This window comes from Ictidomys tridecemlineatus, chromosome X (assembly GCF_052094955.1).
Source record: "Ictidomys tridecemlineatus isolate mIctTri1 chromosome X, mIctTri1.hap1, whole genome shotgun sequence".
NCBI lineage: Eukaryota > Metazoa > Chordata > Mammalia > Rodentia > Sciuridae > Ictidomys > Ictidomys tridecemlineatus.
Genome location: NC_135493.1, coordinates 467731 through 482524, shown reverse-complemented (window position 1 = coordinate 482524; position 14794 = coordinate 467731). Strand labels below are relative to the sequence as shown.

The following is a 14794-nucleotide window of genomic DNA, read 5'->3' as shown; positions in this document are numbered from 1 at the left end:
GGTCTCAGTCTATAAATGGCTAATTCCATTGTTTTGGGCCCAAAGTGAAGCAGTACAACATGGGATAAGTCCCCATCAAAAAAAAAAAAAAGATTTTCAGCTCATGGTGAGGTCAGGTAGCAGAAAGAGAGGTGGGAAGGGGACACAGGAAAGATGCACCCTTCCAGGGTATGTATGCACCCTTCCATCTCCTCTAGCTGTAGCCTATCTGCCTGAAGTTGTTACCACCTAGTCGGTTCATTCAAACTAGGACAGACTGAGGTTATAGCTCTCATAATCCAATCATTTTAGCTCCAAATATTCCTTCATTAACACAGGAGCTTTTGGGGAACACCTCACATCCAAACTAGAACAGGCATCACATTAAAAAGCTTCTGCACAGCAAAGGAAACAAGATCATGAATAGAGAGCCTAATGAATGGGTGAAAATCTTTGACAGCTGCTCTTCTGACAGGGATTAATATCAAGAACATATAAAGAACTTAAAATTTAATTCCACAAGATAAATGAACAAATCAATAAATAGGAAAATAAACTAAAAAGACATTTCTCAAAGAAGAAATACAAATGGCCAACAAATATATTTAAAAGTGTTCAAAATCCTTAACAATCAGGGCAATGCAAATAAAAACCACACTACAGTGAAATTACAATTTCATCTCACCCAAGTTAGAATGGCAGTCATCAAGAATACAAATAACAAATGCTGGTGAGGATGTGGAGGAAAAGGTACACTTATAAACTGTTGGTGAGACTGCAAATTAATACACTCATTTTGAAAGTCAGTATGGGGATTTGCCAAAAGACGAGGAATGGAACCACCACATGACCCAGCTATCCCAGTCCAAAAAAACTAAAGTCAGCATACTATAGTGATACATGCATACCAATGTTTATAGCAGCACAGTTCAGTTGCCAACTTATGGAATCAGCCCGTATGTCCATATACAGATAAATGAATAAAGAAATTGTGGTGTGTATATACACAATGCAGTTTTACTCAGCTACAAAAAAGAATGAAATGATATCATTTGCTGGTAAATAGATGGAACTGGAGAACATTGTGCAAAGTGAAATAAACCAGACTCAGAAAGTCAAGGGTCAAATGTTTTCTCTCATATTGGAGGCCAGAGGGAGAGAAGGGTGAAAGGAATATAAAGGGGGATCTCAAGAAAATAGAAGGAAGACCAACAAAGTAGAAGAAGATCAAGAAGGAGGGTGGAGTGGAGGGAAAGGGAAGATACTGGGAAATGAGACTGATCAAATTATGTTATATACATATAATATGTCAAAAAGAATCCCACTATTATGTATAATTATAATACAACAATAAAAAATAATTATTTTTTAAAAGAATATTCCAAGGAGGTTTCCTCACCACTTACAAGTGAAAAAGAGTGTGGTCTCTTCCTGACGAATGATCTTTGGCTTGATACATAAATCCACACTGGCAGTGTCCAGGCTGCGCTGGTGAGTCTTAGAGTTGTAGCAAGATGCTGAGCGGCAGTGGTCTCGAAGCCAGACATAATCAAAGCGCATCACAGTGTCAGCATATTGCAATTCTAAGAAAAAGATCACATTTATCAGAAGTATTTATTTAGGGAAGCTAAACAAAATCAGTAGCTAAAAACCTTCCTTCAAAAAGACTTCTCCAAAGAAACAAATAAGAGTAATAAGGAGGAGATTAACTCCTTGCCAAGTTATTAAAATATACTACAGAATTTCCATAATTAACATAGTGTTATGTTGGTATAGAAATAGGTAAAACAATGGAAGAATACAAAAAGCCCAGAAATATGGCCAACTATGTAGAGGGTATAAAAGAGGTATTTGAACAAGTTTAGCAACGTTTCTGTTAGTTTGAAGTTATACCAAGGTTAAAATTTCAAAAAATCAAAGACTTTACTATGTATCAATTTGCTCAATTAAAAAGTAAATAAAATGAAATCAAGTTTATAAAAGAAAGAAAAATGATAAAGTGGGAATAAAAAATATGGAGGAATATTATAGAGAAATCTTATAAAATTTCCCTGAAGGATTTGAAGTAAACCTAAATGAAGACATGCAGTACACACAGATGGGCAATTTCAATAATGAAAAGAAATAAATTCTCCCACAAAGTAAAAGTAATTCTAATCCATATTCTAGTAGAAATTTTCATGTACTGGATGAGATAATTCAAAATTCATATTGAGAAGTAACAAAGCAATAATTTTGAAAAAGGAGATTGGATGAAATACCAGATTATAAAACCAAAACTTTAGAAGTCTGATATCATTACAAAATAAATGCATAGATCAAGGGAATAGAATAGAATCCCAAAGTAGACTCACATATACATTAAAATATGACACATGAAAGAAGTGGCATTTTACAACAGTGGGATAATACCTTTACTGCTCACACTGACTTTCATTATATTATTATTCTCATTTGAAAGACAAGGAGATTAAAGGTTAGAGATGTTCAGTAACTTTTAAAATAATATAATAATTAGGTAGTACAGTTAGGACATGAACATGAGTTGTTCAGCCTCATATACAACTACACTACTGTTTTTCAAATTATAGTCTTGGCACAGAGACAAACCCACATAAATACAGTTATCTCATACTACACATAGGCACCAAAAACATACACTGGAGAAAATTGCTGGGAAAACTGGAAATCCATATGTAGCAAAATGAAATTAAACCCCTATCTCTCACCCTGCACAAAATTCAACTCAAAGTGGATCAAGGACCTAGGCACTAGAACAGAGACCCTGTGTGTAAATAGAAGAAAAAGTAGGACCAAATCTTCATCATGTCAAATTAGGACATGACTTCCTTAACAAGATTCCTAAAGTGCAAGAAGTAAGATTACGAATCAATAAATGGGATGGATTCAAACTAAAAAGATTCTTCTCAGCAAAGAAAACAATCAGTAACATGAAGGGAGAGCCTACAGAATGGGAGACAATATATATTTACCACATGTACCTCAGAGAGAGCACTAATCTCTAGGATATATAAAGATCTCAAAAAACTTAACACCAAAAAACCCCAAATAACCCAATCAATAAATGGGCCAAAGAACTGAACAGACACTTCTCAGAAGAAGATATAAAATCGATATGGGAAAAATGGAGCAACTTTGATTGGGCAAAGGGGAAGAAGGGGTGGGGTTAGGGAATGGGAGTAGGAAAGATGGTGGAATGAGATGGATATTGTTACAGTAAAGTTGTGCTGCAATTGTGTACAATGAATCAAAATGCATTCTATTGTCTTATATACCTAATTAAAAGAAAGAAAGAAAGAAAGAAAAGAAAGAAAGAAAGAAAGAAAGAAAGAAAGAAAGAAAGAAAGAAAGAAAGAAAGAAAGAGAGAGAGAAAGAAAGAAAGAAAATAAATTATAATTTTGGGATTCTGGAGATGTAGCTCCTGGAAAGTCAGGGTGAGAAGTCTGGCAAGTTTTCTCCCCCCAAAGAGCAATAATAAAACTGGACAAATCTGTCAAAACAATCATTGTAGGATTCTGGAAATTGTCCAAAGGCATACAATAAATTAATAAGCATTTATTATAGTACTAATATTTTGAGGAACTGTTCTCTGTAATGACTGTAGTAATTTATATTCTCACCAACAATTCTTTCTCCATATCCTCACCAGCACTTGTTATCTCTTGTGTTTTTCATAATAGCTATCCTAATGGGTGTTAGTACTTCAGTGTAGTTTTGATTTGCATTTCCCTGATGATTATTGATGTTGATATGCCTGTTGGTCATTTGTATGCCTTTTTATTTGCCTGTTGGTCATTTGTATGCCTTTTTTGGGGAAATGTCTATTCAGATTCTTTGCACATGCTTTAATTGGGCTATATATTTTGTTGCAATGGAGTTGTGGTAAGTTTTTTATACATTGTGGATACTACCTCCTTATCTGATTTGCTTTACAAATATTTTCCCCAGTATGTATGTTGCCTTTTTATTTTGATTTTTCTCTTTGTGCAGAAGCTTTTTAGTTTAATTACTCAAATTTACTTATTCCTGCTTTAAAATTTTTTTTTTTTGACACTAGGGATTGAACCCAGAGATACTTAACCACTGAGTCACATCCCCAGCACTTTTTATATTTTTTATTTTATTTTGAGACAGGGTCCCAGTAAGTTGCTTAGGACCTTGCTAAGTTGCTGCAGCTGGTTTTGAACTTGTGATCCTCTTGCCTCAGTCTCCCAAGTCTCTGGGATTACAGGCATATGCCACAACATCCAGCCTTATTCTTGCTTTTGTAGTGTGAACTTTTGGTATGGTATTCAAAATATCATTTCCAAGGACAACATCAAGGAGCTTTCCCCCTACGTTTTCTTCTAGGAGTTTATAGCTTCAAGGTGTATGTTTAGGTCTTTTACCCATTTTGAGTTGATTTTTGTGTATAATGCAAGTTAAAGAGTCTTATTTCATTCTTTTGCATTCTGGGTATATACTCAAAGGAGGTGAAATCACCACCTTGTAAAGATATCTGTATTTCCATGTTCATTGTAGCACTATTTACAATAGCAATGATATGGGAATGACTTAAGTGCTTGTTGATGGGCAAATGGGTAAAAAATATTGTGGAATATTTTTCAGCCTTAAAAAGGAGATCCTGCCATTTGCTACAATATGGACAAATCTGGAGGACATAATGCCAAGTAAAACAAGCTAGCACAGAAGGAAATATGTAATGATCTCACTTCTATGTGGAATATAAAAAATAAAATATATAGAGAATAAAACAGTGGTTAAGATGGGTGGGGTGGAAGAAGGAAATGGGAGATGGATGACAAAGGATATAAAGTAGCAGGTAAGTATGATGAACAAGTCTAGAAATCTGTACAACATGAGGATTTAGCTAATAATAATGTATTGTATTTTGGAGTTTGCTAAATGAGTAGATTTTAGCTGCCCTTTCCACAGATACACAACATCAGTAACTATTTGACATGACCAGATATGCTAATTTACTTCAAATTGATGACCTTTTAACTATCTATATGGATCTCATAATACCATGTTACATACTTTAAATATACACATTAAAATATATTTTTAGAGGAAGCATTTATTTGAGAAGAACCACTGAACCTTGGGTAAGAACAGCGGGAATGTGGTATGTTTTAGCCTGGGGTGTTCCCACTCTGTATCCTAGCACCAGCTCCATCAACAGCAGTTCTACAAGGACAGGCAATTCAAGAAAAATCAGTAGCTTTACTGCCAAAGGGATTAACTTGATTTGGAACAGAATGGAAAACAAACAAACAAACCATGCCCTGGATGTTGTTGAAAACAATCTGGGAAGGCATACTAGTTGAGGCAAGCAAAAAACTAGAAGAGAGGAAAATCTAACAAGTGGATCAAGAGAATGAGACAACCATAAAAGACCTTGAACCAGCTTCCACACACCCTTGCTATTTGAAAGCCTGTGTACCCATGCAGGGCTGTGTGCACACTAAAGAGAGACTGGAAATGCTTCTATTTATCTACATGTCCCTGGGAGAAAATGAAGCTTTATACATGCACAAAGGAGATAATGGAGTAGCAGAAAGTAAAAACCAGGGCAGACTTGTAGACAGGATGAATTTTGAATGTGAGTCTCAAGCTACACCTGCAGCCGTTGGCAAATGGAGAGACATGATTGAATTAAGGTTTCTAAGCATGATTGCTAAGCCATAGTTGTCTGGCCACTAAGCTATTGAAAGAATTCTCAATCTCAGCATTGTGAATATCAAGGCATATATATATATATATATATATTTTATCACAGGGCACCACCCTGTGCATTATAGACTGCTTAGTAGAATCCCTGATTTCTATCCACTAGATGTCAGTAGCATCTTCCTCTCCATTTTTGATAACCAAAATGTCTCTATACATTACCAACAGTTCCCTGTGGGAATGATGGAGAAAATCATATCGAGCTAAGAAACACTGATTTATGAAGACCCCAGAACAAGACCCAGGAAATTACAGTTAAAACTAAAAAGTAAAAATAAAACCTGGATCAGAGATCAGTTACTACACACTGCCGGAGATGCAGACTCCACAGAATTATTCCAGGCAAGTCAGTAAATAAATAAAAACATAGCAATAATCTCCTTAAGGAGGTCAGAACTCAGTTGCTACAAGCACTTACAGTTGCTACACATTATGTGTGTATGTGTGTGTTGTAGCAACACCCACACAGAAGTAAGACTGATGGGCAGAAAAAAAATGTAGGAAACACAAACTCTCTTGAGAATAATATTACACAAAATTGCTTAAGTAAGGCATACAGATAAAAGGCAAATTATTGCCTTTGGAAAATGCCTTTCTTTTCTAACAGCTTTGGGCTTTATAGGAGACATGTAGAATAGTGGACCATTGGGGCATCATCACTTGGTTATGGGCTAACAGTTGGTCTTTGAGTCACTTTGTCTGTAATGATACTTATACATTATAAAGGCATCTGTGCCTTCTAGATATATCTTAATTGCATGTGTAAAAATCTCAATATTGAAGTTAATTGAGATTCTGTACACTGCTGTTATGGAATAGGATTATTTATTTTATTGGGTCCTAAAGTTGGAATTCTTGACCTAGAGTCCAAGTGAGAATGATAAGCAAAATTGTGTGTGTGTAATGGTTAATATTTGAGTCAACATGCCTGGGCCAGGTTCTCAGGTATCTGGATAAACATTAATTCTGAGTATGTCTGTAACTGTGTTTCTAGAAGTGATTAGTATTTGATTCAATACTTTACTCTTACAAAGAGTGCCCTCCCTAATGTGGATAGTCATTATACAATGAAATGAGGGTCTGAACAGAATTAATAGGCAGAGGAAGGGAGAATTCTCCATTTTCTGTCTGTTTGATTTGAGACATTGTTCTCCTGATCTTAGCTTAACCACTGGTTCTGATTCTCAGGCCTTCAGACTGAACTGAAACCATATCACCAGCTTTCCTGGGTCTCTAGTTTACAAATGGAAGACTGTGATACTTCTTAGCCTCTATAACTGAGTGAGCCAATTATATACAACTATCTCTGTTTATATATTCTCAATTGGTTCTGTTCTGTTTCTCTGTAGAACCTTGCCTAACAATTACCTAATGTGAAAGTGTCTGTAGGACTGGGTAATAGGTGAGGCTGAATGACTATAGAAGTACATACTAGAACATGCCAAAATTACCAAAGTTATTCTAGAGATGGCTCAGAAAGGAAAAAGAGAAGAGCTTGAGAGAAAATCTCCATTTTCTTAGAGAATATGTAAATAAACATAAACAATGTTGACAGCATGGAAGCTAAAGGTCATTCTAATGATGTCTCAGAAAAGAGGAACATGCTATTTATTGGACAATGCAGAAAAAAATGATCCTCCGTCTTTTTTTTTTTTTTTTTTGGTACTAGGGATTGAACTCAGGGGCACTCGACCACTGAGCCATATCCCCAGCCCTATTTTGTATTTTATTTAGAAACAGGGTCTCACTGAGTTGCTTAGTGCCTCACCGTTGCTGAGGCTGGCTTTGAACTCATGATCCTCCTGCCTCAGCCTCCCAAGTCACTGAGATTACAAGCATGCTCCACCGTGCCGGGCTAAATGATCCTTTTTTTTTTTTTAAATATTTTTTAATTGTAGTTGGACACAATACCTTTATTTTATTTATTTATTTTTATGTGGTGCTGAGGATTGAACCCAGAGCCTCACACATGCTAGGCAAGTGGTCTACTGTTGAGCCACAACCCCAGCCCCCTAAATGATCCTTTTTATGAAGAAAAAAATACTTACCTGAATTGTTGTGGAAGGCAGAGGTTTAAAGTAACGAAATTGGATATTTAGCTGAGGATATTTCTAAGCAAAGCATTAAAGAAGCAGTTGGTTCCTTCTGACTGCTTACAGTAAAACAGAAAATGAAACAAATGAGTAGAAGAAAAATCGTTAAGAAAAAGGAAACAGAACTTAAATATTTGGAAAATTCTAAGCTCAGCCATATTGCAAAGAATGGGAAAGCATGTTATGAAGAATTTTAATGGTATGGCCTATCCACCATTTTATAAAGAATTAAGTGCATTCTTTGCAATGTGGATAAGCTAGTTTTTAAAAAATGTTGAATCATCCTTGCATTCCTAGGACAGACTGTACCTGGTCTTGATGTATTATTGTTGGATTCAATTGGTTAATATTCTGACAAGGATTTTTGTGTGTATGTTGACAAATATCAGCCTGTAGTTTCCTTTTCTTTCACTGTCTTTTTTTTAAAAAAAATTATTTATTCTTATTTGTTATACATGACAGGAGAATGCATTTCAATCCATAGTATACATATAGAGCACAATTTTTCATGTCTCTGGTTGTATACAAAGTACCATTTGTGGCTTCATACATGTTCCTAGGGTAATGATGTCCATCTCATTCCACCATCTTTCCTACCCCCATGCCCCCTCCTTTCCTTCCCTCCCCTTTGCCCTATCCAAAGTTCCTCCATTCCGCCTATGCTCCCCCCCACCCACATTATAGATTAGCATCCACTTATCAGAGAAAACATTCGGCCTTTGGTTTTTGGGGATTAGCCTACTTCATTTAGTATAATGTTTTCCAAATCTATCCATTTACTTGCAAATGCCATGATTTTATTCTCTTTTAATGCTGAATATTATTTCATTGTGTATATATACCACAGTTTCTTTATCCATTTATCTACCAAAGGGCATATAGTTTGGTTGTACAATTTAGCTATTGTGAATTGTGCTGCTGTGAACATTGATGTGGCTGCATCACTGTAACATGCTGTTTTTAAGTCCTTTGGATATAGATGGAGGAGTGGGATAGCTGGGTCAAATGGTGGTTCCATTCCATTTCCAAGGAATCTCCATACTGCTTTCCAGATTGGTTGCACCATTTGCAGTCCCACCAGCAGTGTATGAGTGTCATTCACTGTCTTGTCTGGATTTTATTAGGGTAATGATGGTAAAATAAAACAAGTCATTTATTTTATTTTCTGGAAGAGAATGTATAGAATGAATGATATTTCTTCCTTAAATATTTGGTAATGTTTGCCAATGAAACCATCTGAGTCTGATTTTCCATTTCTTGAATATTTTGAGTACTAATTCAATCTGAAATATATATATAGCACTTTTCAAGTTATTTATTTCTCCTAAAATAAGTTTTGATAGTTTGTGTGTTTTATAGCACATATTCTGAGCTCGTTTAATCTTAATCATCTCCTTTAAAGATCCTATTTCAACCAATACAGTCCTATGGGAAGGTTAGGGCTTCAACATATAAATTTTCTGGTGACACAATTCAATCCACTTTGTAGTGTCTTTGGAGGAAGTGATCCCTTTAAGTTGACAAATTTGTGAGCATAGAATTTTTTGTAGTATTTGCTTTACTATAGTTTTAATGTCCTTAGGATCAATGGTGAACATTCTTAATGTTGATAATTTGTTTTTTCTTCCTTCTTTCTTTGGTTAACCTGGCTAGAGGTTTATCAATTTTATTGATTTCTTTCAAATAAATTTGTGTTGGGTTCATTTATTTTCTTGTTTTATTTTTTCTGTTTTTAATGTCATTGATTCTTGGTCTAATTTTCATCATTTCATTCCTTCTCTTTGCTTTAAATTAATTTGCTCTTCCTTATCTTGTTTCCTAAGATAGTAGCTTAGGTCATTCATTTCAGCCATTTCTCTTTTCTTATAAGTGCATTTATTGCCACATATCTCTTTCTAACTGCTGCTTCAGCTGCTTCCTACAAATTTTGGTAAATTGTATATTCATTTTCATTTAGTTCAAAATATTTTATTATTCCTTGAGACTGTTTACTCATGTGTTATTTAGAAGCTTATAGTTTGATTTCCAAATATTTGGGACATTTCTATTTTTCTGTTATTGATTTCTAGGTTGACTACATTGTGTTTAGAGTACATACTCTGTATGTTTTTAGATTCTTTCAATTTTTCTGGGCTTTATTTTCTGACTTAGAATGTGGCAAACCTGGGCTGGGGTTGTGGCTCAGTGGTAGAGTGCTTGCCTAGCATGTGTGAGGCACTGGGTTCAATTCTGAGTACCACATATAAATAAATAATAAATAAAAAATAATAGCTAAAAGTAATTAAAAAAAGAATGTGGCAAACCTTGGTGGATATTTCATGTGCACTTCAGAACAATATGTATTCTGCTGTTGTTGGATGGATTATTCTATAAATGTCAGTTAGGTCAAGTTGGCTGACAGTGCTCTTCAGGTTATCTTACTCCTACTGATTTTCTACCTGCTTAATTTATCAATTACTGAGAAAGAAGGGAATTCTTTAACTACAATTGTGTTTTTCTTTATTTCTATGATTTTTTTGCTTCATTATTTTGATGGTCTGTTTTCAGGTTCTACATGTTCTCTTGGAGATGTGACCCCTTTTATTGCTATGTAATGTGCCTCTTTATCCTAAATAATCTTCTTTGTTAAGATTGCTTTATCTAAAGTTAATATGACTATTACTATTTTTTTTTGTCAGCCTTTGCATGGTGTTTCTGTCTCTATCCCTTAACTTTTTTGTGGTGTGTGATATGTGGGGATTGAACTTAGGGATGCTTTACCACTGAGCTACATACCTATCCCTTTTTATTTTTTACTTTGAGACAGAGTCTTGCTAAGTTGCTCAGGCTGCCCTTGAACTTGCAGTCCTCCTACCTCAGCCTCCTAAGTAGCTGGGATTACAGGTATATACTACTGCACCTGTCTTCTCCATCTCTTCAGTTTTCCCATTATATGTTCTCAGCACCTTTGTCAAAAATCAATTGACTATGAATGTGTAGGTATTCTTGTAGGCTCTCTGTTTCATTGGCCAATGTGTCTGTTTTTATAACAATATCATGCTGTTTTGATTACTTTAGCTTTGCAATATATTTTGAAATTAGGTAATATGATATCTCTAGATTTGTCTTGCTTATCAAGATTGCTTTGGCTATTAGGTGAGTTAGGTTGAAAGCTTTTCCTCTAAGATCAGAAATAATAAAAGGATATTTCCTCCTATCATTTCTATTCAAGAGTAATCAAGCAAGAAACAAAATCATGACTTTAGCTTTTCTATATATCAATCATGAATTTGCTGAGAAAGAAATCATGAAAGCAATCTTATCCAAAATTGCCACAAAATAAAATACTTATGAATAAATTTAAACAATGAAGTCAAAGATCTGTACACATAAACTATATAACATTTATGAAAAAAATTGAAGAAGACAGAAAAATGCAAAGATACCCTGGTTCATAGACTTAAAAAATATTGTTAAAATGTCCATAGTACCCAAAGTGATCTTCAGATTCAATACAGTTCCTTTCAAAATCCATTAACATTCTTCCCAGAAATAGAAAACATCCTAAAATTCTGACTGATAATTTCAACAACAGTGTCACATGTAAGACTTGTTCTGATGTTGCTTTGTCTGTTCCAAATGTGTTATTTCTGACCTTAGCATGGTTTGTAATTCTGTAATTACTAAAAGTCATTTATGCTGTTTAAATAGTAGATACTGAGATAAATAGGACATTATCATGAGTTTATTAATCTGGTGAGGAGTCGGGCTGTGTTTGCCACTTGTTTTCTCTATTGTTACCAGAGGATGAAATTCATCTAGTGATCCTATTTTCTTCTGCCCTCTTGGTTTTGGCCCTTCCGTTTGTGCTGCAGCTCAGACATAATTTGTCTATTGAAGATCTCCTTGCTGTATTTCACTGTTATTTTAACTAGAAGCTTATTAGTTTGTGGTAGTCTATGAAGAAGGAAAATATTCTGTAATCTTTGGATTAAGTTTCAGTCTTTAGGGTGTACAGTGGGCCTGCACTTTGAGAGCAAAGCATTTGATAAATATTTTTTTTTTCTGTCTTCCAGGGTGGTTTGGATTGAACTGTAACCCCAAGAAATGTATGTTGAAGTTCTAAATCCGATACTTGTGAACATGAATAATACTGATAGTCCATGACTTACATTGGTCTGACTTATGACTTTTTGATATGATGATGGTAGAAAAGGTATATGCATTCAACAGAAACTATTTTTTTTTAATTTTAATTTTGGTATTTTCCTGGCATAGCTATATGTAGTACAATATTCTCTCAATGCTGGTTATACCTTCCCATCAGTCACATGATCATAACAGGAAACAGTAATACTCTTCAGTGTGCTGCAAGTAGATATTAATTATAGTAGGTTATATGTATTAAATTCATTTCAATTTATGATGTTTTCAACTTATGATAGGTTTATCAGAATGTGACCCTATTGTAAATCAAAGAGCATCTATAGTGTTGTTGTAGATCTAATCAACTTAAAATGCAGTCACAATGGATTAAGGTGGGCTCTAAATCCAATGACTGGTTTTCTAAATAAGGAGAGAGATTTGAAGACATGGAAGAGATAAAGGCAGAGATGAAATGATGCTGCCACAAGCAAAGCAATGTGAAGAACTGCTGGCAACTAAGATAAACTAGAAAGGGATAAAGAAGGATTCTTTCCTAGAGCCTTTAGACGTAGTACAGCACCACCAACACCTCACTTTAATATTTATCACCTCCAGAATGTGAGAGAAAAAAACTTCTGTTGTTTTAAAGCACTCTCTTTGTTTAATTTGTTGCAACAGCCCTAGGAAACTGTTCACTGGTGAAGCCCCCACCCCATACCTAATACTATCTGTGAATGTAACATTTCTAGTCTGTCTTTAAGACCCTTTCCCCTGTATTATATTAAGGCTTTGTTTTTCCTTTGGCCATATAGGGAGATAGTGTTTGGCTGGAGCAGGGCAGAGTTCCCTACCCTTAGGTGGGTTGGGGTTTCACTGTTTCTCTGTGATATTTTTGTCCTACTTGCAACTTCCATGATAATCTTGGAAATCAATGTCTATAAGTCCCTTCAAATCTACAGAAAATATTTTCAGACCACACAAAAAATATCTGGCACTGTACAACAAAATGAATATACTAACTCTACTGAACTGTACAATTAAATGGTTAATATGGTATATGTTATTTTTTATCACACTTTCAAAAAAGTTTCCCCAAACATATCTTACCAAAATGATCTTCAAGTTGCTGCCAAACACAATTCAGAGATTTGGAGGCTGTATGGTGCCAATGGATGGCTATTGGAAATAAACTTTTGAAATTAGGCTGTTGAAGGGCTTGACATGTGATTCCTCCCTTCAGCAAATTCTGGAGCCTGCTTTGTAGGTGGGACAACCTGTGGTACCACATCCTAGAAGATTGGATAATAACAAGAGAGTTTTAGTAACAACATAAAATAACTTTTACGAGGCCACAGGAATAACAGTATGGATATGACTATGGAAAAAATCAATTAATAATCTCAACTACAGATTAGACAAAAGAGAAATTCTGAAATGCATAGTATCTTAAAAAGAATTAATTTGGCCTGTGGAAAAGAGGGAGGAAGCCATGTAACTGCAGAAAGTCTGTGTGGTTCCTGATGTGAAACTTCCTGATGTCCCAGAAACATAGAGTAAAATAAACTCAAAATGATTATTTTGAGGGGATTTGTGTGTATATGTATGGATGCTTGCGTGTATATATTGCTGATGAATGCACTGAATTTCATTTTGGGGTGAAACTAATCCCATACAGGAATGTCACAGCTAAAGACAACAGAATTTACTAATGACTTAGAAGTATTCTGAAACAACAGGCTATTAAATTGGGGGCTAATGTTAAATTTATTGAGATTCTGTGTGTGAGAGCATGGTACACAGTAGTGAAAGGCCCTTGCTGATATTTGCTTCCATTTATTTTCTCCAGTGTCTCTTGTTTTTCAACCTCCTACCAATAGGTATCATCTAAAACAGACAACATGGTGGATATGAGGTAGACTGCAGATCTCAACTTCTTTGCAGATTGGAATCAAAGCCGTGAGAAAACACCTGGTCAGAGAGGTGGGGGGAAATGCACTGATTCACAACATCTGAAGGTCAGAGATTTGAAGGGACTAAGAAATTAGTTACTGGAACAGAAAACAGGAAATAGTTTGCTAACCCTATAGCACCTACATCATCAGGGCAGGAGGGGTAACAAAGGGAAAAAGGGAAAGGGCCTGGAGATTGAATGGTTAGGAGCTAAAGGGTGCCAAGCTTCTGACTCCTAGCATCTGCACTGTGAGTACAGTGGAACAGAGCATGACATTTCCAGGAATGTGTCTCCTAGGGAGCAGTGCACACTCCTTCTGGGCCTTCTCTGAGCATCTCTCCCAAGGAGAACAGAGCCTAGGGAGTGGAGCACATCTCTGCCACTGGAAACCACTAACCCATAACCCAGCTTCCTGCTGCCACCCAGAAAAATGTTGTGGCCCATTTGCTTGCCCCAAACCCATGCCCAGACTGCCACCCTGAGCATCAGCTTCTGACAGCCACCCCATACCCGTTTCCAGGCTGCCCTATACCTCTTCCATGAGTCACCTTAGCCAAAGTTCCAAATACTACAAGGGCAAACCCATACATATTTTTGTAACTATGAGAGTATGTAAAAAGAAATGTCTCCATTTTAAATATTTCAGCATGATGAAAACTGAATCTTTTTATGATTGTCATTGCATTAGCTGTCTTGTGTCAACTGTTTTATTGTGTCTTCCCTCATTATTTGTTTTGTTTCATGGTTCCAATTAATTTTATGTGTATTTTTAATTAATTGGAATTATTACTGATACATCTTTTCCTTTTTATCTTTATTCCCTCCCCTTCCTTCTTTCTCCTCTCAGTTTTCATTTGTCTCCCCACTTTCCCTTTCTTTCTTTTTACCATC

The 14794-nt window shown here is 35.5% G+C and overlaps 1 protein-coding gene across 4 annotated transcripts in view; it reads right to left on the bottom strand.

The window, feature by feature from the left end:
• The window catches only part of Tmlhe (trimethyllysine hydroxylase, epsilon), a 62851-nt gene that overhangs the window by 22403 nt on the left and 25654 nt on the right, over positions 1 to 14794 (bottom strand). For all 4 annotated transcript variants that reach the window (XM_040287481.2, XM_040287499.2, XM_040287498.2 and 1 more), the window contains 2 exons: positions 13060 to 13241; positions 1386 to 1562 (listed from right to left, as the gene is read on the bottom strand). In XM_040287481.2, the coding sequence (XP_040143415.1) occupies positions 1386 to 1562; positions 13060 to 13240 (358 nt within the window). In that variant the 5' untranslated portion in view covers position 13241. The remainder of the gene's footprint in view (positions 1 to 1385; positions 1563 to 13059; positions 13242 to 14794) is intronic.